The sequence below is a fragment of the Lepisosteus platostomus genome, chromosome 1 (assembly GCF_059453375.1).
Source record: "Lepisosteus platostomus isolate fLepPlt1 chromosome 1, fLepPlt1.hap1, whole genome shotgun sequence".
NCBI lineage: Eukaryota > Metazoa > Chordata > Actinopteri > Semionotiformes > Lepisosteidae > Lepisosteus > Lepisosteus platostomus.
This window is the reverse complement of record NC_142611.1, coordinates 64169875-64192795: the sequence shown is the minus strand read 5'-3', so window position 1 is coordinate 64192795 and position 22921 is coordinate 64169875. Positions and strand designations below refer to the sequence as shown.

Sequence of the window (22921 nt, the reverse complement as noted above, 5' to 3'; positions counted from 1 at the left end):
CCCCCAACACCTAATCCAGAGGGCCATCAAACCTGATCCTGGATAGCCCCAACCCAGCAGGTGTTATAGACCATTATCAGATCACTATATTGTAAAGACATGGACATTTTTAAATACAATTAAGCATATGATTTGTAAAATTAATTTAAACATGACTGTGGACCAAAATCTGAGTATCCTTAAGCCATTAAGGACCAGAGTTCACTAAAATGAACAGATCACTTCTTTACTTCAGGTTCAATCAGAAACTGTTGACCTACAAAACCAACTGGACTGGGGTTCCCCAGGAAAGTCTTATTGAAGGTCTTGTTGAGGACCCAGACTGAATCAGATCTTTAGTACAAGCTCATACTACACCCATCGCCCACCACCTCGCACTCCTTGTTCTTCTCTGCTCTGTGGCTCCTTGGGATTAAATCCCTAATCACAGGGCAGTCACTGTGGTCCATGTGGGGTGAGTGCAGAGGAGCACCTTTTAACAAACACAGCTGAAGTGAGCTATACCCCTGGACTGCTGGGGAGCGTAGAGTGCGTATGCCGTTTGTGTTACTTGTGTTCTGTTCACTATGTTTAATTATTAAGAAAAGTAGTGTTATAATGAAACCTGAAGTTGGGGGTGGGGTCACAGCAGCAGGGACATACCAGAGGTCTGGGGATGGGTTTCTGTGGCTTCTTGGACCCCAGCTTCTTCATGGCATTGTAGTATTTCTTTTGCTCTTCAGTCATGAAAATATCCTGGCCCCCAAAGTATAGGAGAAATCAGAGGAAACTGGTTACAATCTTATACTCCCTTGGTGCTAATGGAGAAACTATCATCAAATTGACCTGGAGGTGACCAAGCTGTGTTTTCTCAACTCCCTGGCTCATAATATACTGTATGATGCCCAAATGCCTAGATCCTCCCCCACAGCAAGGACCACATTACATGAAACCTATGACTGGTCCACCAATGCCAGAAGCTAATGGCAGGTTCCCATTGGATAAATGCAAGAAGCTATCAACCAATGAGCTGTGTTTTGACTTAATCTGCAGTTTGTGGAGAAAATTTGCAGCTTTGGTCCCTTGGCTTGTGCTTCTCCTTTTCCTTTTTCTGCCAGTTCCCTTCTACGACAGCCTGTGTGCACAGTGGGCTCCTGCTGCTCTGCTCCTTGTACTTTGGACTTTCACATCCAGCTAGGAGTTAAGGAAGCACAGAGGGGTGTGGTAGTCTGGAACAAGCTGCCCAGCCAAGTGTTTGAAGCCGATATTTCTGCTTCATTCAAGAAATGGCAGGATGAGATTCTGGGATCAAATAATTACTTATTACCAATCAGGCCAGATGGGCTGAATGGCCTCCTCTCATCAGTAACCTATAAGGATTCTGTCAACTCTGTGGTTATCATTACATAAGAAGTGCAGTCCATGTGCCCCAAAGCCTGATTGCTTTTAGAAAATCGACAGAATCACAGAATGGGAGAAGGGAACTCCTACTGGCTACTCAGGGCCTGCGATTGCTGATGTCCAATGAACGCACAGCTTTATAGCGCTGCTTTCTGCAACACTGCAATAAAGCCTTATAACAGGGGGAGGAAAAGAAAGCAAGGCTTATCTTTTTCTTCTGCTGGTTGAAGTTGTCGATGATGACACCGATGAAGAGGTTCAGGGTGAAGAAGGAGCCAAAGATGATGAAGATGACAAAGTAGATGTACATGTAGATGTTGTCTTCGTAGATGGGCTGCTCCTCCACCTGTGGACAAGAAAGGAAACACTGTGAGCAACCGGGTCTGCTTTCACCATACAGCTTAGTACTGCAGGAAGCCCTTTCCCCTCACAACCCCTTATGAGGGTATCCTCTGCCACCTGATGAGCCCAAGTGTGCAGCTCAAGCATAGCTACTTAAAAGGTTTTGCTTAACTGGCCACTAACCCAACACTGATGCAAAATCTCAGGAATGAATCCTTATTTCACAAGTCATAAGAAACTTCTAATCCAGTTGTCTCCAGTCCTGGTCCTGGGTGGTCAGTGTGTCTATGGGGTGTCCAGTCCTGGTCATGGGGGGTCAGTGAGTCTACAGGGTGTCCAGTCCTGGTGCTGGGGGGTCAGTGAGTCTGCAGCGTGTCCAGTCCTGGTCCTGGGGGGTCAGTGAGTCTATGAGGTGTCCAGTCCTGGTCCTGGGGGGGTCATTGAGTCTACAGGGTTGTCCGGTCCTCATCCTGAGGGGTCTGTGTATCCTCAAGGCACCCTGCAGACACACTGACCCCCCAGGGCCAGGACTGGACACCCAGCGGACACACTGACCCCCCCAGGACCAGGACTGGACACCCAGCGGACACATACCAGCCCTGCAGGACAGGGTTGCCCCAGTCTTGGTCAAGTATTCCGTGACAGAAAGGAAAAAGAATTTGTAACACTTCTTACCTTCCTGGAATCCACTGCTGCATACATGATGTCCATCCACCCTTTAAAAGTAGCCTGTCAGGGAAACACAAGCAGGAGTTAATGTCGGTGGCTCTGTGGCTAAGGATCTGTGCCTGTGACTGGAAGGTTGACGGCCTTTATGTTATTATTTAATCACTGTTTTCATTGAACAAGCAGATTTTCACTCTTCCAACCTGGGTTCCTGTAAAAAATTGCAGATATTCATTTTCTTCTCTAATCTTCTTGAATGAGGATGTTACTTTTTATTACAATTCATTTTTTATAATAAAGGCTATAAACTAATGTTTATTAGTTTACAGGTATAAACTAATGTTTGTGCATTTGCTAATAACTGCATTAAGGTAGCTACTGTACCATAAATAAGAAGGATATCTCATATAGAAGGGAGTAATAAAATACTGGTAACACCTAAAAACTGGTTATTGCTTTCCCACCTATTGTTTATGCATCGGTTAATGACTTTAAGCACATTACTCAAATAATTAACCAGGAATGACTAGTTATTGTTTTCATACTTAGGTACTGATCTGTGCTGTATTTTAGGTCTGGGTGTTAAACATATCATTTGTGAGTTCTGGAACCAGAGATCACAACATGGGAAGTAATAGGAATTTATTTTCCGTTATATAAGTTATCGCCTTACAAGCAATTTTCAAGGATCAAACTGAGCTTGTATAGTGAGGGATTACTAAAGGAGTGGGGTACAGAGGTGGGGAGCTCTCACCACTTGCAGCAGAGCCAGGTAGCCGGCTCCCACATTGTCGAAGTTGATCTTGACGTTCTTCCACCGCACCTCAGTGAAGTTCTGTTGAATGAGGTTCTCGCACTCTGTTTTGTTGTTGACCGTCTTGAAATCGAAGTATTCCTCAGCGGTCTCATTGTAGCAGTAGTAGTACTTTCCCGCAAACAAGTTGACCCCCATGATACTGAAAATCAGCCAAAAGATGAGGCAAACCAGCAACACATTCATAATGGAAGGGATGGCACCCACCAGTGCGTTGACTACCACCTAAACCAGACGGAGAGAGACAGGGCAGCACAGCGTCAGACACAGCCAGACTTGGGACACCCCCCCCATTCACACCACAGTGGAGAACAGCTACATACCCGTATGCACTCTGCACTTCACTGCACCCCCTTCATTACAGGCCTATTAAAGTAGGATCATCACTCCTAAACACGCAGGACTGCTTATAGTTCAACCAGTGCCCCCTGTTGCACCACCCCTGATCATTCAATGCAGCATTGGCATTAAGCTCAGGAAAGCTGTTTTAATGCTTAGAAGAAGCAGTCTGTAGAGAAGGAGGTTCACCATCGGAATACCGAAGGGCAGGATTCCTCGCACTGGCTCAAGGATCTCATTCCAGATCCGAGTCTGCATGACCACAGCGCTGCCTCTAGAGGCTTCAGATCATGCATGCTGTCGGCGCCCTGCCTGGTGCAGTCTTGGGGAGGAACTATAAGGAGTAAGGAGTGTTCTCCAGGATCGCCAGTACCAGGTGGCGGGAGCACAGATCCTGGCTGGTGTCCCAGGTAAACCTCCGAGCACCTGAGCCACACAGCTCCGATGACAGTCCTACACTCGAACCCAGGAAGTCTACCTGTTTATTAGCTCTTTTGGTTACTGGTTGCTACACTGCAGTGAAGGAGGGACCTCCCACCCTCCCAGACTCCAGTCTTTTCCTGGAATCAAATTCAGCCAAATTTGTTTTCCCCTGCTGGCTCGGATAAAATCGTCTCCTGTACCTGCTCGGCTCTACGCACGAAACAGACACCCAGTCTCCACAAAACATGGGAAGCGAAAGCCTTGCGGGAATCACTTCTGCCATATCGTTTTCGGTCCTCCGATTCCTAAATCGGGCTGCGGTCTGCCTCTCCTTACACACAGAGCCGCCGAAGGGAGTGAATCTCCCTGTTTGTTCATGGGAGGGGGGTGTGAGACCAATGTCATTCGATCATACCTGTATGTAGCCCCCACCCCTTCCAACCACCCCTTCCCACTTCAAACACTGCAATGGAAAGCAGAAGCAATTTGAGAGGTTCTGACCCCCACGCCCACCTCCCACCATCCCTGCACTCTCCCCTTCCCTCTGACACAGGTAGCAATGACTTCGGTGGACAGTGGACTGCTCAGTATTAGTACTTATGCAGGCCGATCAACAGCTCTCAGGCAGACAGCTGAGCATGCGTGTCTTTTGCAGGCCCAATACCATAAAGCCATATTCCCCCCCCCGCCCCCATTCAAGGTAGGAGGCGTACTGGAGCAGGACTTGGTTGGGGATTCTCTGAGCATTTGAAACAGGTCAGTTTCTTTTTATTTTGAATATCTGAAGCCACTGGAGTTAAAAAAAGTTTCAGCAGCTCAAAAAGATTTTAAAAGCAGCCACCTGGCAACAATGATGTTGCCAGATATGCAGATCTAAAGCCATAATTTGGGGGGGGGGGGGGTGGGGGGGTTGTAAAACCCTCAGGGGCATTTAGACTGAAAGAGCAACATAGCTCAGATTCAAATTCTGCCAGGTCATCTCCCCTGCTATCTGGAGGACCAGTGTCTCACAGTTGGAATGATATTGGAAGCTCCTTTTCTCCTTGCTTGGAACAGGCGATACACTTGAGAAAAGAGCTTTTTCTACAAGTTGTTCATTCCTTAAGTACAGCTGTGGACCAACAGGCAGAATTTCTACAGAAATTAACAACCTCTTCTCTATTGCAAAGAGAGCCCAGCTCTTACTGGAGTGCAATCTAGCCATATTAGAAGTCACAATTAAAAACTATATATACACACTATATATATATAGTCAAATATATATTAAAAAGAGGGGAAAATGGCTTTAAAAAGTGCATAATGTGCATCGGCGATTGAATAATTCATGCGTGTTACATGGCTTTGTTGTGCTATCTCAAGTAGAGTACCAAATACCCCTGCGAACTCAATGGATTAACAAAGAGCAATACGTCTCCTTTCAGCAGAACAGAGGACAATATCCTGAAGCATGTTTTTGAGACCCTCTCCGCATCACCTTCAGTTTACAGAAAGCTCGAACCTAAACTTTGGCTGGCTCAGTGGAGCATTAGTTATGTATGTAGCTATGTATGTGTATTATGTGAGTGCCTGAGTCCTGTCCTGTGTTTGTAGGACAGTATGGTGTCAGTGGGAGTCCTGTCCTGTGTTTGAAAGTCAAGGGGGTGTCAGTGGGAGTCCTGTCCTGTGTTTGAAAGAAAGTATGGTGTCAGTGAGAGTCCTGTCCTGTGTTTGAAGGACAGTATTCTGTCAGTGGGAGTCCTGTCCTGTGTTTGTAGGACAGTATGGTGTCAGTTTGAGTCCTGTCCTGTGTTTGAAGGACAGTATGGTGTCAGAGAGAGTCCTGCCCTGTGTTTGAAGGACAGTATGCTGTCAGTTGGAGTCCTGTCCTGTGTTTGAAAGTCAGGGGGGTGTCAGTGCTCTTAGCGAGTCCTGTTTCACGCTCATTAGAGAGGGCAGTTCACCATGCTGATTTCAGGACACTGGGAACACTGGAGCCCTGACAGTAAAAAAATGGGGCCCAGCTAGCTGAAATGGGCAGGAGTGACCTTCCCCACAAATCAAATGTAGCAGGGTACTTTGGACATGGGGAGATTACAAACCAAAAAGAATAATAATTAAATATACATTTCTATCCTAACAGAATTAAAAGGTTCATCTATTAAGTAAACCATTCGGGAATTTCTCTTTAGGCAACATACATATTACTACAGGCAAACAATCAGGCACCTTCTTACAACAACTGTCACATAAATGTCGACCCACTGGGGTGGCAACTGGGAAACTGCACTTTGCACCTTTTCTGCGGGAGCACAAGCACTTCAGAAGCCCAGGTCAGCCCAGTAGTCACACCTGGATGCATGCACTCAGAAAAATAAATTAATTGTGCAGAGATGCCTTTCCAGAAGAACTGAAGGAAGATCCGCAATGGGGAAAATCCAGAGAACCGCTTTGGCTTCCAATGGTAATAAAATAGCTACGCAAGGTCTCCCATGGAAGTTGTATTTCAAGAACTGCAGCTGTACAGATATACACATAACTTGTTCCTGAGCATTTCCAAAGGTCAGAAATAATAAGCTTCTCCTAGCTAATTTAGCAGTTTTGCTGGCAAGATTGAAAAAAAAAGTCATAACCAAAAATTTCACAGCTGCAAAGTGGCAATGTCATGACATGTGCAAGATCAAATTTCCCCACGATAAATAATTTTGCTAATGTAACCTAAAGGGTCGGGCTTCAGCACAAAATAGTACTGGTTATATTTTTTCCAAGCAAAAAATGCCGTTATATGACTTGGGCCTTTGTGTTTGCACTAATTTGCTTATTTTAACCTGTTTAATGCACCAAGCACATGGAGATACAGTAAATGGGGAAACTGGTTCCATCTTGATTGTTTGGCTGCTATTAGCTAAAGAATCCCAAAACTCCACCAAGCTGCTTCTTAAATGAATCCATTGAATCCTCTTCAAGGGCACAGCAAGTGAGCTGATTCCAGACTCCCAGCACCCTTTGTGTAAGGTCTTCGATTTCCTGTCCCGAGTATTCCAAAGGTTCATTTCCACTTGTGTCCTAATAGGGTTGCTCATCGTGAAAAGGTTTCTGTATTTGACCTGGCTAGCATCCTTCAAGATTTTGAATGCCTGAATCAAGGCCCCATGAAATCTTCTGCACTCCAGATGAATACAATTCTGCTCCATATATATGTTTGAGTTTAACAAGGTCTTTAGGGATCAGGATGTAGACTCCTACATTCGCCTTTGTTTTGTCTGTACAGAAGAAATGTCCTTTAGCCAGCCTCAGTGAGCACTTAGCAATTCAAAACTCTTCTGCTTCTGGAGCAAACACCACAGTTGCCCCTTTTGTTTTAAGACATGTTTCTGCTATTGTGATCAAATGAAGGGATTGGAGGGTGTTTCAGATTTTGGAATTTCACCGATAGTCTTCACCTAAAATGCAGAAACTCCCCTGACCTCTGACAAAGCAAGTAGCAGGTGTCAATGGCAGTTTGAACAATAGTCAGTGAGCATGATATTACAGAATTCTAGCCAAATGATTCAAGCTGTAGAGGAACATGCCTACATTTTTGGACCAAGGATAAGCTGTGCCATCAGAGCCCTGTGTCCTCAGTGTCCTGTCTGCAGCACCAGTCTACAGAGCGTTCCTGAACAGAGACCTGTCATTGTAATGTGATCGATAAACTACCTTAAGCAGTGCCTTTAAAAGCCAACATTTTAAAGCCTCTGTCTGAAAGTGACAGCTTTCGCTCTATAAAATAGTGTGCTCTCAATTAAGTGATTCATTTTTAGACTTGAATTTAAAAAATCTAGATCCCACAAAAACAAAACAAAAAATAAATGGAAGAACTCAGCAAAGGAACTGTCTTGTCAAGCTGTTTCTTAAACCAAACGTTTTTAATAGCCCTTCTGAACCCCTCACTAGACCTCCTTCACCCTCTTGCTACAGACAAGGGTTCAGTCGGGGAACCTTTCACACTTTTAAGTTCTTTTCAAACCCCCAAAGAATGACAACACTGTTTCAACTCTTCCACCAACCTCACCCTGGCAAGGTCGCTGTAAAAAAGAACCCCAAAACAACAGAAAATGGCCCCAAAACATAACTTTCCTTCATGTGAATCTCTAACTAGATCAAGGTCTTCAGCAGACAACATGAACTGAAAACCATGATCCTGACTGTGAAAACATATAAGATTACACAAATGTAATAATCTTTCTTTTTAGAGCTGAAGTGTTTCTGTAGCTGAAGAATGTAACAGGCAATCGAGAGGTTTAGCCTGTCTTGACACCTGTTGGCAGTGTCAAATGTATCTGTACACATGTATCTGATCTACATAATGGACATTAGATTATGGCTGTTAATTAATCAACCCTTTAAGTCATCCTGTGGCCCAGTGTTCAGAGGAAAGCACTGCTGCCTTGCAGCTCCAGGGCTTAGGGTTCAATTCCATAGTTTTACCTTATATTATATATCATAACGTGCTATATAATTAATCTTGGCTGTTGAGTGGTATGGCCTATCTCAGGACTTGCTGGGAGTGTGGGTGCATCCTTACGCTGGCCAGGCATCCCCAGTTTGTAATCAAAAGTCCCCATGACCCCCCTTTTTCTGAACGACAGTGAGGCCAGGGGCTCTCTCACCCAGTGCCCGCGGGATTGAGGAAGCCTTTTGAACAGTGACAGTGAACTTCAGGTTCTTTTCTTTAACTAAACCATCAGAAAGGATGGCTCATCCTAGGATAGCTGCCATTCCATAGAAACTGACCTATGTGCAAGGATAAACTGGTCATATTGATGAAAAAATATCTCAATGAGACAATGGAGCTGTGATCCAACATCCATCAAATCCATCATCAGAGTATGGCTCTTCTGGATGAGGGTCATATTTATCTGAACTTCTCCTTGGACGCAGAGGGCACAAGATGCAATTAGGAACACTCGGCCCTCACCCTCATCACAGTGCAATGTGGAAAGGACAGTAGAGAGTAGTCAGTCAAGCCTTGCCTAATTGCACATCTTTGGGAGGACACCCAGAGAAAGAGCACCCAGAGAAAACCCACACAACCTCAGGGAGAGCATGTAAATTCCACACATACAGGCATCCTAGGCCAGAATTTAACCTAGGACCATGCAGCTATGAGGCAGCAGTGCTTTCCTTCACACCACTGTGCCACAGGATATGAGGTAAAGGGTTAATTAGCTAACAGCTACAATCTTGTCAAACATGTTAAACATATGCAATAACCTTGCAAATGTACATCTTACAGCATCAAAGTATATAATTGAGTTAAAACTAGTTTTGTCATTTTTTGAGGGGGGGAGATTAATCATTTCATCGTGTCAAAAAAGTCCCACAGAACCCAGACAGTTGTGTCACCTGCCTAAACACCCCTAGGCCAGCTCCCCTCCTGAACCTTTAAGGAGATCAAAATCAGCCCTGCTCTTCTGGGAAAATGAAACAAACTCTTGTCTCAAAGACACAAGATTTTGCTTCCATTTCAATGCAAAGCACCTTTAACGCAAAGCAAGAATGTGCTCTTAGGAAGCAGCAGTAGCTCTTGTTATTTTTCCATTTATGTAGAAAGAAAATATTGCCTTGGTAGCAGACAGCCTGAAGATCTCCTAAGCCTCCGCATCTTTAATAATAAAAAAGCCTTAAAACAACTGTTTTGTTCTTAACTGCTTTTGTTCTAAACCTCTTAACAGCTGAGGATGACTGTGTCCAAAATGCACAGCTAATTGCACAGACAGAATAACCCAACGCAGTGGAAAATAGCAGCTCATCCAGGAAGCTTAGGAGATCATTCTCTATCCAAACTCCACAGCAGAGAGGAGGGTTTGGCGTGGTAATATTTTCAAACCCCTATCCAGATCCTGGGCGAACAACAAAGTTTTATGCTCTTCAGTGCAGCAGGGCGGCTCAGCGGATCTGCTGGGCCCTGTGCAAGCTTGTGGCTGGCGTGGAAGGTGACGGGACAGGGAGGGGGTGGGGGTGGAGGAGGAGGAGGAGGGAAACGTGGGGCGCCGCACACTGCTGCAGCAAGTGGGGGAGGGTGGGGGGAGGGGGCGAAGGGGAGAGGGGAGAAGCTCAAGAACTATGAGACGTGGCACCAGTCCTGCCACAGGACTAGAGTGAGAACGACCAGACACAAGCAGATTACGAAACAGGGGACATCAAGTCCATACGGGCCCACATGGGATAGCATAAGACAGGACAGGATAGGATAAATTAAGATAGGATAAGGAGGGCTATTCCTTTGGGAATCGGAGGTAGGAATCAGAATGCTTTAACCTTTGAAGGATAGTGTTTGAAAAAACAAATAATTCTAGTTTGCTACTAGTTTGGTTTGACTTACGAATGTAAGGAACCAACTGCTCAAAAAGCAATGCATGTTGGGTCTGAATTTTTTTAATTCATTTTGTGATGCTCCTTCAAAGGACAAGATGTCTTCCCTCTGCTGGAGCTCCTGAACAGTCAGAATTGGATTACATGTGCTTGACTGGTGGTGCAGCCATTGGCTTTTCTGTTGGCCTGTCTGATCGTAGATCTTTGCAACTGGTGGTTCTCTGTACAAGATACAGTCAGAGGCGTGACAGGTGGAGGTTAATGGGTGGGGGGCCGGGTTTTGATTAAAGCCTTCTAAGAAAAAGCATTTGTGGATAAAAACCAGGCCAAATGAAGAACAGCCAGTTTACTCAGCCTTCTACAAAATGGCATGTGTGTTGAGATTTGAATGACAAATCTTTTGTTTTTCTTTTAAAGTTTCGCGACCAATTTAAAATCATTAAAGCCATAAGAGTTTTTTTTTGTAATGTGATGAGGCAGCTTTGCAACATTGGTTGGTTGTGTTTTCTCCATTTCCTTCAAATTTGTGTCTTTGCTTTGACTGTTATTGCAAGAATAACAAGCCTGAGGTCCGAATGAGAGGGTTTTAGAAAACGAGAAGTGAGATTTGTTCCGAAGTGTGAGCACAAAACAGGACTGCGCACAGCACGTGGCTTATTTAAAAAAAAAACAACTACTATAGCACTAATCTTGGACTGACCAAAACTCTCCAGCTGCATCATGACTTTGTCTCGCAACATATAATGGAACAGCATGTGCATGTGCGCAAGGGAGCAAGATTTCTTTTTCAAATTTGGTTTTCATGTCCCGTTGTCATCGTTCTTGACATCGTTATTTTTTTCTTCTTTTGTTGTGTTTTCTGGATCAGTTCTAGCATGCTTAAACTGTTCAATAGGCATGCAGAAGGGTCAGCTGTTTAACTTTGGATCTTACCCTCATCCCTTCAAAACGTGACAAGGCTCTGAGGGGTCTCAATGCCCTTAGTGTCCTGAGAGATTTAATGGGCCCTAGATCGGAGTAGCCCAGGGCATTAGCTATAAGGCTGACTATAGACACCTATACAGAAACAGAGAAGCAAGAAAGGATCCAAAATGTTAGAGGTAAAAAAGAGAAGAGAGACCCTAGTATGGGGGGAGAAATTTGAGTTACACACATATATACATATATAAAACTTATTATATATGTATATACAGAGATATATACGGTCATGTTCAGTACGTGATGTATATCCATTTTTTTATTTACGTTGGCCCCAGTTTCTTTTTTTTATTTTATGCGCAGGTGGAGACGTGGCACGAAAGCCCAGCTGCCTTACTTGACGAAACACCTGGGAAAAGAAACGAGTGGTTGAGAGAGAGAGAGAAAAACAGAGAGAGAGAGGCATAAGATTTTCAACGAAAGGGGAGGAGAGAAAGGAGAGGGGAGGCACACAGGGCGACTCCCAATGGAGGAAGGAGGGTGGGGGAGGGGTGGGGGAAGGGGCGGGACTGGAAGGGGCGGGGCAAGGGCAGGAAGGGGTGGAGGGGTGACCCTGTGGAAGGGAAAGAAAAAGCCCAACAGACTACAAGAACCTTACCCTGGCCCTTCTACAACACAGCCTCTCCAAGTTCGCCCAGCTCGGCTGAAGCATAAAATCCCATTTAATTTAAGACAGACAAATTAAAGGTACCTATGAGAAAGAATACAGGTAAATATGTACATGTCATCGTGCCACTCACAAGCTTTTCACAGACTGTTGTGACATCAGGGGAAGGGCACAGTCACACAAGAGGTGGGGAGGTAGGAGGAGGAGGAAGGAGGGGGGTGGCTAGCTACTGTTATTGGGCAACACTGGAACATTGAGAAACCAGAGCAGCCTCCCAGCCTCGCTGCGCGGCCCACAGACTAGCCTGTGACGGCCCAGTTCCTAGACCCACTAAAGCTGTGATCAGTAATGATTCAGCTCCCTTGTCTGAGGGGGTAACAGTACTAGAGGGTTACTTAAAAACAAAGAAAGCAAAATCAGTGCAATAAGCAGAGAAGCTTTTAGTTATTTTGTAAACCGACTCCAGGCTGGGTACATAGTAGTTATTTACAAAAGATGCTCAGTCAAGCCTAATTTATCTACAGTATACAGTGCAACAGCTGTGAGTTAGAAAAGAACAGCAGAATACCTTACAGAAGACAGGCAATTATTAGACAAATGACCCCTGGTATAGAGCCCTTTTAAAATTATGCATCTTAGCCTTAAGATAAAGGAACTCTCTCCCTTTAGTCAGGGTATTATTGATCTCTAAGTGTTTGGCTCTAATGAGTACACCAACGCCCAGTTCTTTTACAAATCCCTCTCACTTTAAGGTGAATATTGAGGGGGTAATTCAAGCTGTTGTGGGGGCTTCTCAGCTCCTACTCCTGGTGAGTCGAGTATCTGAGCTTGAGTAACTCCGAACAGAAAACATTCCACAACGATTAAACATTAAACCAAGGCAGAGCTAAACTGGAATGAAAATCATCAGAGACTGAAATCGCCAGAAGCAGAACTAGGAGGCATTACAGCTTCCAATTCCATCAGGTGTCTTCATTGAAGGGCTGTCTGGGTCAAACCACACTCAGCAGCAGAATGGACTGGAACCCGGAAGTTCAGATAACTAGGCAACTGTCTAGGCCCTGCCTGCAGCCTCACCATACAGAGAAAATTGATCAGAATCTAAATAAAAACATGGACTCATCATAGATTTTTGCTTACTGATCATTAGAGGGTGACCTATAAATCCTGTTGGGCAGGGGCTCTCTAAGACTTGGGTTGGCTGACTCCTGGATACCTTGATCCAGCATTCCCTAAAGAAAGAGAAATTCGGGAGCTCTGGCGTTCAGTCTGTGTGCCGGCAGTGAGGACCTCCGGAGGCGGGGCTTAGTTAGTTTTACAGGGACAGGAAAGAGATCCATGAACACCTTCAACCAGCCACCAACATTACTCGGTAAATACACCGCAAGTACACAACACCTGAAGCTGACCAGAAGTCACAGAAAAGGGAGGAGAAGTCTAACAAAAGGCGGAATCTTTATTGCAATTTCATTCCTAGCAAAAAATCAGTCATATATTTAAATGAAGAAGCAGGAACCCAAATTCATTCACCATTTGTTTCAGTTGTGATTTCAGGTTTTGCTGCAGATTAACTAATTCAATTGCTAAATTCTCTTTGACAGGGGCATTAAATGAGTGCCAGTGACTCTACTACTTCTAACAACTATGTGCAGTTCACCTGCATGCTGCCATAATGCATACTTCATAAAAGCTTGTTAAATACTTAGTGTCATCTGTAGCCTCTTAAATAAAGCATTAGCCATTTTCAAAATTCCATTTAACTCGTGCATTTGCAGAATTATTTATAAGTGATTGTGTGTGCATGGCTTAATCAAATGAATGCTTAATCTGCTCAGGTATGGGGTGCATATTTAACCACTCTGACAGCAGCTGGATGAACACAAACCTGCTTCTTGTGTCAGTAGAGCAACACCCTGCTGCTGGTGAACTACACTTTATTCTCTGCGCCTGACAGGGTATTTGATAAACTGAACGAATTACATTACCAATGCCCTGTTTTCAGGGGGTGGTGGATCAATAACTTCAAGTCCAGAACCGCTCACCACTGGTCTACATGGAGTTGGATCAAATCTATTTGCTAGAGGAGTCTTTTTGTTTCAGCCTAATTAATTGGAGAAATTCAGAAAATGCATCAAGCACCACAGGAATACATTCTGCAGTGTCTGTGTAGTACCTACAGACCAGATGCATCCTTTAAAACATCATCTTGATAACACCTTAGAAAGCATTAACTCTTTCTCAGTTGACTTGAAAGCATAACTTTGAAAAAAAGGCACTGGGCTGCCCAGCGAAACTCTCAAATTAAGAAGATTAGACAAGATCCCATTTTTCTGTAGTTTAGAGCTTCAGTTTTAAACGATAATGCCCATATTCAACAGGCAGTGACCCAGCTCTGTGCGGTAATCAGCTGGAGGCAGAGGAACAGCTCACTATGACACAACGGGAACGTGCTGCCATATGTGTGGCCTGAGTGTGATCAGGTGTCCTGTGCCTTTACAGAGCCTACCCAAAGCGTGGGCAGACAGGACCGGCAACTTCTGCAAGTTTCTCAGACCTAATGGACATGACAAAGCCATTTACCCCCAAAATGTCACACAGTACCTCATACCATTAATGATAATAAGAAGATATTTATAACGCAACTTGAGTGGCCGGGACAGAGGGGTACATTCCTAAACAGGACAGTGGTGAGCTGGTTTGGGGTGAAACCAAGGATGGGGCGGCCTGAAGAAGAATAAAGATTCCGCCTTTATCTACAGTTGTACAATCTTGGGGTAGTTTTCACCTTCAGCCTCAGCCTGCCCACTTGGAGCTCCCTATATAGGGCATGGCACCCCTGAGCCAGCCTGTGGGTGCCCTCAGCCGCCTCCTCCCAGAGCTCTGAAAAGGCAAGGTCATGAGATCTGTACTGGTCATCCATCGGAGAGATCCAAACAAAAAAAGCAAAGCAAAAAAATTCCATACAGACACTATCCTCTCTCCACACACCCACGACACCAACCAAAATGCCCTCTATCTTGTCTCCTGGCCACCCCTCCGCTCCCAGATTCTGGTTCCAGGGTTTGATTCCAACACTTCCTGGAAAATGATCAAGTCAGAGAGCAAGAGCAGGGCTATCCAAGCCCAGGCCTGGAGGGCCCAGTGTCTGAGTGTTTTCACTCCAAAGCGGCTCATAATGAGCTAAGATAGCAGGGTACTGGCTTAACTGGACCACTAACCAGCTCTTCAGGTGCTGCTGTTTAAACAAACCTTGAAAATCTGCAGGCACACTGACCCCCCCAGGACCCGGGATGGACACTCCCGAACAGAGCTTTGTGTATTTTTTATACCTTTACAATGGTAACAGAGCACATTTTTAGTGATTGAATCATGGCAGAGCAAAACAAAAGCCTCTTCAAAATGCATTCAATTGCAGCCTTTGATCTAATCTGTGGATTAGGTACATAAAGTAAACTAGCTAATCAAACAGCCAATGTGGATGTGTCTAAATCCTGCAGTGGGTATGGTATTCATGATCGAATCCCTTCTGTCTGAGAGTCAGCTCTCTCATTACCAAAGCGTTATTTATCAGAATGCAACAATCACTGAGGGCAATGGAATGGGAAGGGCGGTGTCCTGAATGGCCATTCTTTACAGCATGTCTTAGTGACATCACCACAGTCTAAAGAGTTTTGTCAGGAGGCTACACATATCTGTCAGAAATTCTCTCTCTCTATATTTATTCAAGTAGGGAGCTGCGTAGACTGCAAAGGAACGAGTAAAGGTTTATTCCATGATGAAAAGAGAAGAAAAGAAACATAACGTTTCGGCTGTGGAGCCCTTATTTTCTTCTCTTTTCAGCATGAAATAAACCTTTACTTGTTCCTATATATATTGTCTGACTCCGTGTGTCCTAGGGTTTCTATCCTCCATTCATCAACATTTCAGGTACAGACACGAAGCAATAGTTGTGTAAGAGAAGGAAAATACTAAGGGAAGGTAATCCTTGTTGCATTTTGATTATATATACAGTATATGTTGTATTTATCTGCCTTGTTTGCAAGATAAATGACCTGTGATTCTTGTCTGGTTGGTGGAAGCCTAATCTGAAATTTTGGAAACAAACCTGGAACCAGAACTACATTAACCCATTGACCCATTAACCACACTCCAGCACTATTAGGAGTCAGACAGCATCTGATCAGCTCATAAGGTTTTAAGCCCATAAGGGGCTTTGGATTAGATTGTGCTGAACTGTGTGGATTTTGCCAATAGACAGAGCTATGCTGTAGGTGTTCATACGAGTGTGTGAAAGGGAAAGATGTAGATTGGAAATCTCAGAAAGTACAGTAGCATTGTTTCAATTACATGTGCTTTTGAAATCAGGACAGTTGAGGGTAAAAAAAATGTTAGATGCATGATGTCTTTTCTCCTCCTCCTTATAATGGAGGGTGGTCAGTGGGAGCTACTTCAATCTAATCAGCACCAGTTCCGATCCCAAAAATCTGACTCCCAGGAATCAAACTAGTTTCTACAGCTTTATAACCCACAGGACTCCAGCACGCAAGCACACACATACACACACACCCCAGGGTCTGCAAAAACACAGAGTACAATGCGACCGGTAAAAGCAGCTTCCTCAACCTCATTTAATAGACACACAGGAGGCTTTTTGCATAAGGCTTTCTTCAAAAAAGGAAACATCATGACACTTGTCCTGGTTCATCTTTCATAAACACACACAATTATTTTCCTATTCCCAGCCAAGTGCAGGACCTGTGGTCTTTTTCTTGACTGGCTCCCATCTCAATGAAGAGGCACTCACTGCAGTCTCAGAATCCCAGGCCCCGGTGCACAGATATTCATGGAATGCCATGGATATCTGGAAAAGTTACTCCTGTGACTTTTCAGTGGGAAGTTTTTCAGTGAACTCAGTGTCTCCCTGCTGTCATTCCACCTTAAGATTGCAACCAGCAATCACAAACCTCGTGATGTTATCTGGTCCACCATGTTAATTTTGTTATTTTACTTCAAGAATTATTTGATGGACAGGGTACAATTCATATTTCTCTCCAGGACTGTTGAGTATCTTTGAGCTAGATGGGCCACTTACCAAAATTTGTTAAGCTGTAGATGCTGACTTCGTCCTACATACTTCTAAGTATCTTTGTCTTTGTAAGATCTTTTAGGGAAAGCAAAACAAACTTATATACTGTACAGTATGTACAATTACTGAGTCATGTGGCCCGAATGCCACAGGTTCAATCTTGGGTCATATCACTAGTCCAGACTGCTACTGTGAGTTCCCAGGTGGAGGTGCTCAGCTGGCTCAGGTGAGGTGGCTAGTCTGTCTAGCTGATGTTGAGCCAACTCACAGCAAGATGAACGATGAAACAAAATGCGATTAAAGCCACCTGACCAGAGAAAAGCAAATGATTGCCCCTTCAGTAAGATGTGCTGGGTAAGGAAAACAATGGTTTAGATCAATACAGCAGGATCCAGCAGTACTGCAGTGATTGGCTACTTAATGTAACATGACAATTTATAAATTATATTCTTCCCAAAATACGACATTCAGTCACCATTACACTGCAGCACGGGCTTAGATCGCTCGTTGCATGGATCGACTGCACATCCTGGCTTTTAAAACATAATTTCACAGACAGCCAACCACTCCTTTCATGATTAACAGTGTAATTATGACTGATGCTCTTCCACACAAGGACAATGCAGGGTGAACTGGGAGAATGAGGCACATTAGGAATGAATGACACACACAAACATGCAGAAACACGCACACACAAACAACGGCACGTGCTTGCCTAACCATGGCAAACTCCTTTGCGTATTAACACCCTCCACTCCAACCTGTACCAGCCTGTGAAAACCACCATCAGCTAGCAGCAGCAAAAGCACAATGAACAATTAAACATTTTTTTGTTAATTAAGCAGTAAGGAAGGATCCAACGACTAACTTACCGTCAGTTACATGTTTCCCACAATATTTCTGTGCAAACAAAACAAAGTCACCAGGTTGTGCAGGAAAGGTTTTGTGGGGGAGATGGGTAGAAGGGTCTCACTTTTTTTATGTATGGCTCTCCAAGCATCACAAACCAGGAAATGTATTCCCCTACCATTCCAGCACTGGTCTTCAAAAAAATGTTTCCCTTCACCCCTTGCTGTGGCTGATTCGAAGGAGGATGATGGGAGGGGGGAAGAAGGAAGAGGAGGAAAGGACAGGAACAGGGGACTGGGGATAAGGTGTAGGTGGGTCTCTCAGTCCTCTTTGAGAGAGGACCTGTGAAGGTCAATAAAGCGTCAGCTTGCTCCCTGGGTCAGGATTTGTTGTGAAATGGGCTTAAAAGACTTACTGTCACAAGGCACAACTCAGCACCAAGTTCCAAGGTTTGATAAGTGAAAGCCGGACCGAGGACATTTAGAAAATGCTTGTTTAGAAGATATGGATCCAGGTTAAATAACAGGGATAAACACACATAAACTGTGTCCACATAATCTTCCTATTGATCTGGGTGGGTCAGTGATGAATTTGAACCTGCCATCTAAGCAGCCATCAGTCCAGACTGGGCTACCTCAGTCCTCTCCGGCCCCCTTTCTGTGCTGCCCTTCTTGACAAAAGCCCTCCCCGACACCATCTTCACGGTGAAGGATCACGGGCACATAGGCACCTTGTCTGACCCAGCAAATGGCTTCTTTAATAACGAGACAAGAACAGCTCTGTCTTGTCAGCTTGAGGACGGACACCTTCCTGCCCTCCGTCACGTCCCCAACACCCTACCCCTAACCCCCGACCTCTGACCTCCAACCTCCATTGCCTGGAGATTTCAGTTCAGTGAGCAAGCAGAACTGCTGCGACAGAAAGCAGAGTCCAACTGCAATGCAAATCTTATCCTTATTTGGTTTATAAACATTTGTGGATAAATGTTTATCCATATCAGCTGCATTGCTGTTGTGGAATTTTCACCAAAGAATCAGTAAAGCAGACTTTTCCACCAGGAGAACGTTCATGGCCAGGTCAGTGTGGGGTGGCTTGTATTCAACAGTTGGCTGCTTGTAACACCTGAAATGGACCAGACTGCTACAGAATGCTGGTTCCCAGTTCTAGAACACTGAATTTGGACCTACTGATTTCCAGGGCTGTATGTCTCAATCTGTCCTCTGGGGTGAGAAAACTGCAAGACCAGACAGTGGATCTGCAGCTCCTCTTTACTCAGTAGTAAATGTGGGATCTGCTGGGAGGGAACTGTCTTGTGCTCCGCTATGGGTGGTGCTCAAAATTCTTACAATACTCAAGAAATTACATATACATTTATCTTCAAGGTAATAACTGACAGGAGATCTTTAGAACCCCATTTCACAACAATCCCTCGCCCATCGGATACTCCCCCTCCCTGGGGTTTTGTCGGAAGCAAGAACGCACTGGACACTGTCAAAAGGGGATTAGTTAGGGTCAAGGTTAGAGCAGAGAGAAAAGAAGCCTCCTGCATCACTTGGAAACGGTGCCAGAAAACACCCGCGCGCCCTTGCGCCAAGCACCGCGAGCCTGCTCTCGCTCTCCCGCGCCCACGGCTGAGGTCAGGCTTCCTGAAGCTGCCAAACGCTGCCTGACCACCCAGGGCCTGTCACCTTGCAAGTAGGGGGGCTGACGTCCCCCAGGAGACGCCAACATCACAGCAGCTGCAGATGCCTCGACTTGCTGGATTAGATGTCCATGCTGAGGGCTGCAGTAGACTGGAAGCATGGGGGCACCCCAGACAGGACACCAGTCCATTGCAGGACACGCACACACAGGGGGACAATTTAGAGATGCCAGATAAGGCAGCCAGCATGATTTTGGAAGGTGGGAGGAAGCCTGAGCAATAAAAGAAAACCCACAAGAACAGGAGGACATGCAAATTCCACACAGAAAGCACCTCGATTATATATAATTAAGGCTTCTAATTAATTAATTGCCCTGATTCTTATTATTTTCTTTCTTGACATTTAATTGGGCTGCGTGATTATAGGCTGGGGTTTTTTAAACAGACAGAGCAGTCGCTTATCTGCAACGCTGGATGAGGTGGTAGCATTGGGAACATTGGGGCCCAGGGTGAGGAAACAGGCAGCGTTTTCTATTAAGCTGTTCAGTTTCAACGATATAAGAAAACTGGTACACAAGAACAACATGGATGAGAGTCATGAAATCAAGTCAGTGAAATCCAACACCTGAACAACAGCACTTTCACCACCATCACAGGTTAGAACATTGTCACAGACACCGCAAACACAGCTGCACACCGGAGGCAAGGAACCAGGGATGGAAACAGGACTCCCACTGCCCAGCAGTGAGACACTTTCCAGGTTGCTCCAGCTGCAGGGCTCCTGGTCCAGTGGCTCTTGATAGTGTGGGAAACGATCAGGCATTGCACACAGGAGCCCTGCAGCTGGTAAATCCAGAGTGGTCTCAAATCAGCTGTACAGCCAGAGTCCTGCTTCGACGTCAGCTGAGTTTCTGGAGGGCTGGGCGACACCTGATGAGTAGAAGGCAGTCTGACATGACAAGCACTTCTCTCTCGCTCTGCTGAGTTCAGTGTATTTCTGCAGAGATGTGGCACACCTGAGCACAAGATCTTCCCTCCAAAGAAATCCAATCCGTCTTTAATCCGTCTTTTTTGCTGTTTAGCTTGATATCACTGCATAACACTTTTACTGTGCGAGAATCAAAGACAGTTTATCGCTCCTTCAACTGTAGAAAAATAATGAAGGAATCTTGTTTAGGAGGGTAATGCTACAATTTCACCTCTTCAAAGCTGCCATTTAACACCCCAGCACACAGCAGCAGAACACAAACCTCTGATCATCACTGCCCTCTAGTGCACCAGTGTGCCTTTGACATGGCACCTAGGGTTATCCGTAAACAACATTAACTTCCAGGAGGCATAGGAAAGGAAGAGGAGGTGGGTTGTAAAAGGCTCAATTTGCATGCTATCCACTTTTTAACATATGGAAATAAAAGGGTCTTTTCCCCCTCAGCTTAACGTGCAAGGACTCCGCCTGCTGTATAGCTGTGAACCTAAATTTAATCTTGTGCTTTATTTAAAGCAGATCAGCCTTTACACTGCTGGCCAGAGAGAGCACTTTCAGAAGTGGTTGGGATCCTGGAAGTCAGCCCCGAGAGACCCTACTGTAGTCTGCTTCTCCTGGCTCTCATTGAATTAACATAGATCTGGAGCAAATGGGACAAACGGTACTCTAGAGATCCAATGAACAAATAAAATGTTAAGTACAAGGTGGACTGACAGAAGGAGGGGGGGGAACTATTTTTGCTAAACTATAAATCACAAAATCACAATGTGGTTTACTCTAGATGTCAGCAGAACTTGAGCTCTACAGTAGAGCTCTGATCTCCAAAGAATAGCAACTACTCTTAGAAACCCTACTTACTGTATCAAAAAACCTAAACAGATTGCATTGCTGAGTTTGTCTTTTTTGAAAATCAAAACTTTAGGGGTACTTGTCTCCAACTTGTGTCCCCCCTAGTCCACTCCATCACACCTTTTGGCTTCAACCAGTTCCATAATTATTTAATTGGGGACCAATACAGGAATTAAGGAGCTGACAGTATCAAAGTGCAGCAATGGAGTAGTTGGGAAAGGCTGCAAGCTAAGAAGCCCTATTTCAGGGGATCCTGCCCTCCAAACCCTTTCCCTTCATGCTGTTTGCGGATGACCCTTAGTGTGCCACGTGTCCAGCCCAGCCAGGCCACACCCTATTTTGCAGTAAGACCACCTGCACCCAGAGGTCCTCATGGCAACAGGTGTCAGAGTGGTACAGACAGGGGCAAGAGCAGCACTGGGGCAGTTTAACATATTGAAGACCTGGCAAACCCAATAGCAAAACCCCTTATGTAACAACTGCTTTTACAGTTGCGGGGATGCTTCTGATAGCGCTTTACTTTGATATTTCATGGACACTGAAATATCAAAGTAAAGCGCTAACTGTAACAAATTTAAAAAATAACCATCATAATTGCTAATTATAATGTAATGGTGTCAAAAAGTATCTTTAACACAGAGCACTATTTTAGCCACAATGACACCCTGTTCCATTTCAGAATGAGTGGCTGATTAAAAAGGACAATAATAGAAATAAATTTGCAGTACGGCCACTGGAGGCTCAGCTGGACTCAGCTCGTAAGCATGTGTTTCTTGTATAGCTAATGGAATAACATGCATAAACTGAACTACAACACAGAAAACAAAACCTGGCTGCGATGAGTATGATTGTGGGTGCCCTTTCTGTGCTGTGCTTGCTAGGTCAGTACCACTGTCACACCAGTTTGGGAGTAAAACCCAAGCTCTCAGAGAGTAGTCCCACCATACTGCCAGGTATTCTGATCCGGGTGTCTTATCATACCAAGAGCACTGAGCAACAGAGCAGCCAGTCAACGTCAACTTTTATCTGCAAGGAGAATGTCCACAGGTCAATTCTCCTGGGGGAGAGAGGGGGGTCCAGTGTCCAGTGCACCCCTGATGTTTCCCTCCTCTACAGATACAGGATTACTAGGGCACAGGGAGTTTTGCAGGACAGATTTAGTCCTTTGGAACCCCAAAATCTCAGCAAAGCACCTCACTATCAGGAACACCAGGATAAAGACCCCACCCATATCGGCTCTGTCAAAGCACAGCAGGACCGAACATTCCACTCAAAGGTCAGTCTCCTCATCCAGCTATCTATCAATCTGTCTGTCTATAGCTTCTCTATAGCAAGGGTCCCAATTCCAGTCCTAGAGGGCAGTCCATCAGGTTCTACAGTTCCTTCTTAATCCTCTTTATTACATGATTACATTATTATTATTATTACATTATTATTATCTAAAGCCTTCCATGTACAAGGAGAGGCTTCAGTTCATCCAACTGAGCAACTAACGAGTTCAATTAGGTAATTAGGAGGTCAGCTGGTACCAGTAAGGAACCTGCAGGACTGGAGCTGTGTATTCTCGCTCTATTCCTATCTGAGTAACTTGCATGCATACAGTTTTCATGATAACACAGCAGATCCAC

The 22921-nt window shown here is 44.8% G+C and overlaps 1 protein-coding gene across 7 annotated transcripts in view; it reads right to left on the bottom strand.

The window, feature by feature from the left end:
* The window catches only part of scn8ab (sodium channel, voltage gated, type VIII, alpha subunit b), a 99185-nt gene that overhangs the window by 6648 nt on the left and 69616 nt on the right, over window positions 1-22921 (bottom strand). For 5 of the 7 annotated variants that reach the window (XM_088633492.1, XM_088633491.1, XM_088633494.1 and 2 more), the window contains 5 exons: window positions 11231-11353; window positions 3143-3427; window positions 2398-2451; window positions 1589-1726; window positions 643-747 (listed from right to left, as the gene is read on the bottom strand). In XM_088633492.1, the coding sequence (XP_088489618.1) occupies window positions 643-747; window positions 1589-1726; window positions 2398-2451; window positions 3143-3427; window positions 11231-11353 (705 nt within the window). The remainder of the gene's footprint in view (window positions 1-642; window positions 748-1588; window positions 1727-2397; window positions 2452-3142; window positions 3428-11230; window positions 11354-22921) is intronic. The other 2 variants (XM_088633495.1, XM_088633498.1) reach the window with 1 other exon arrangement.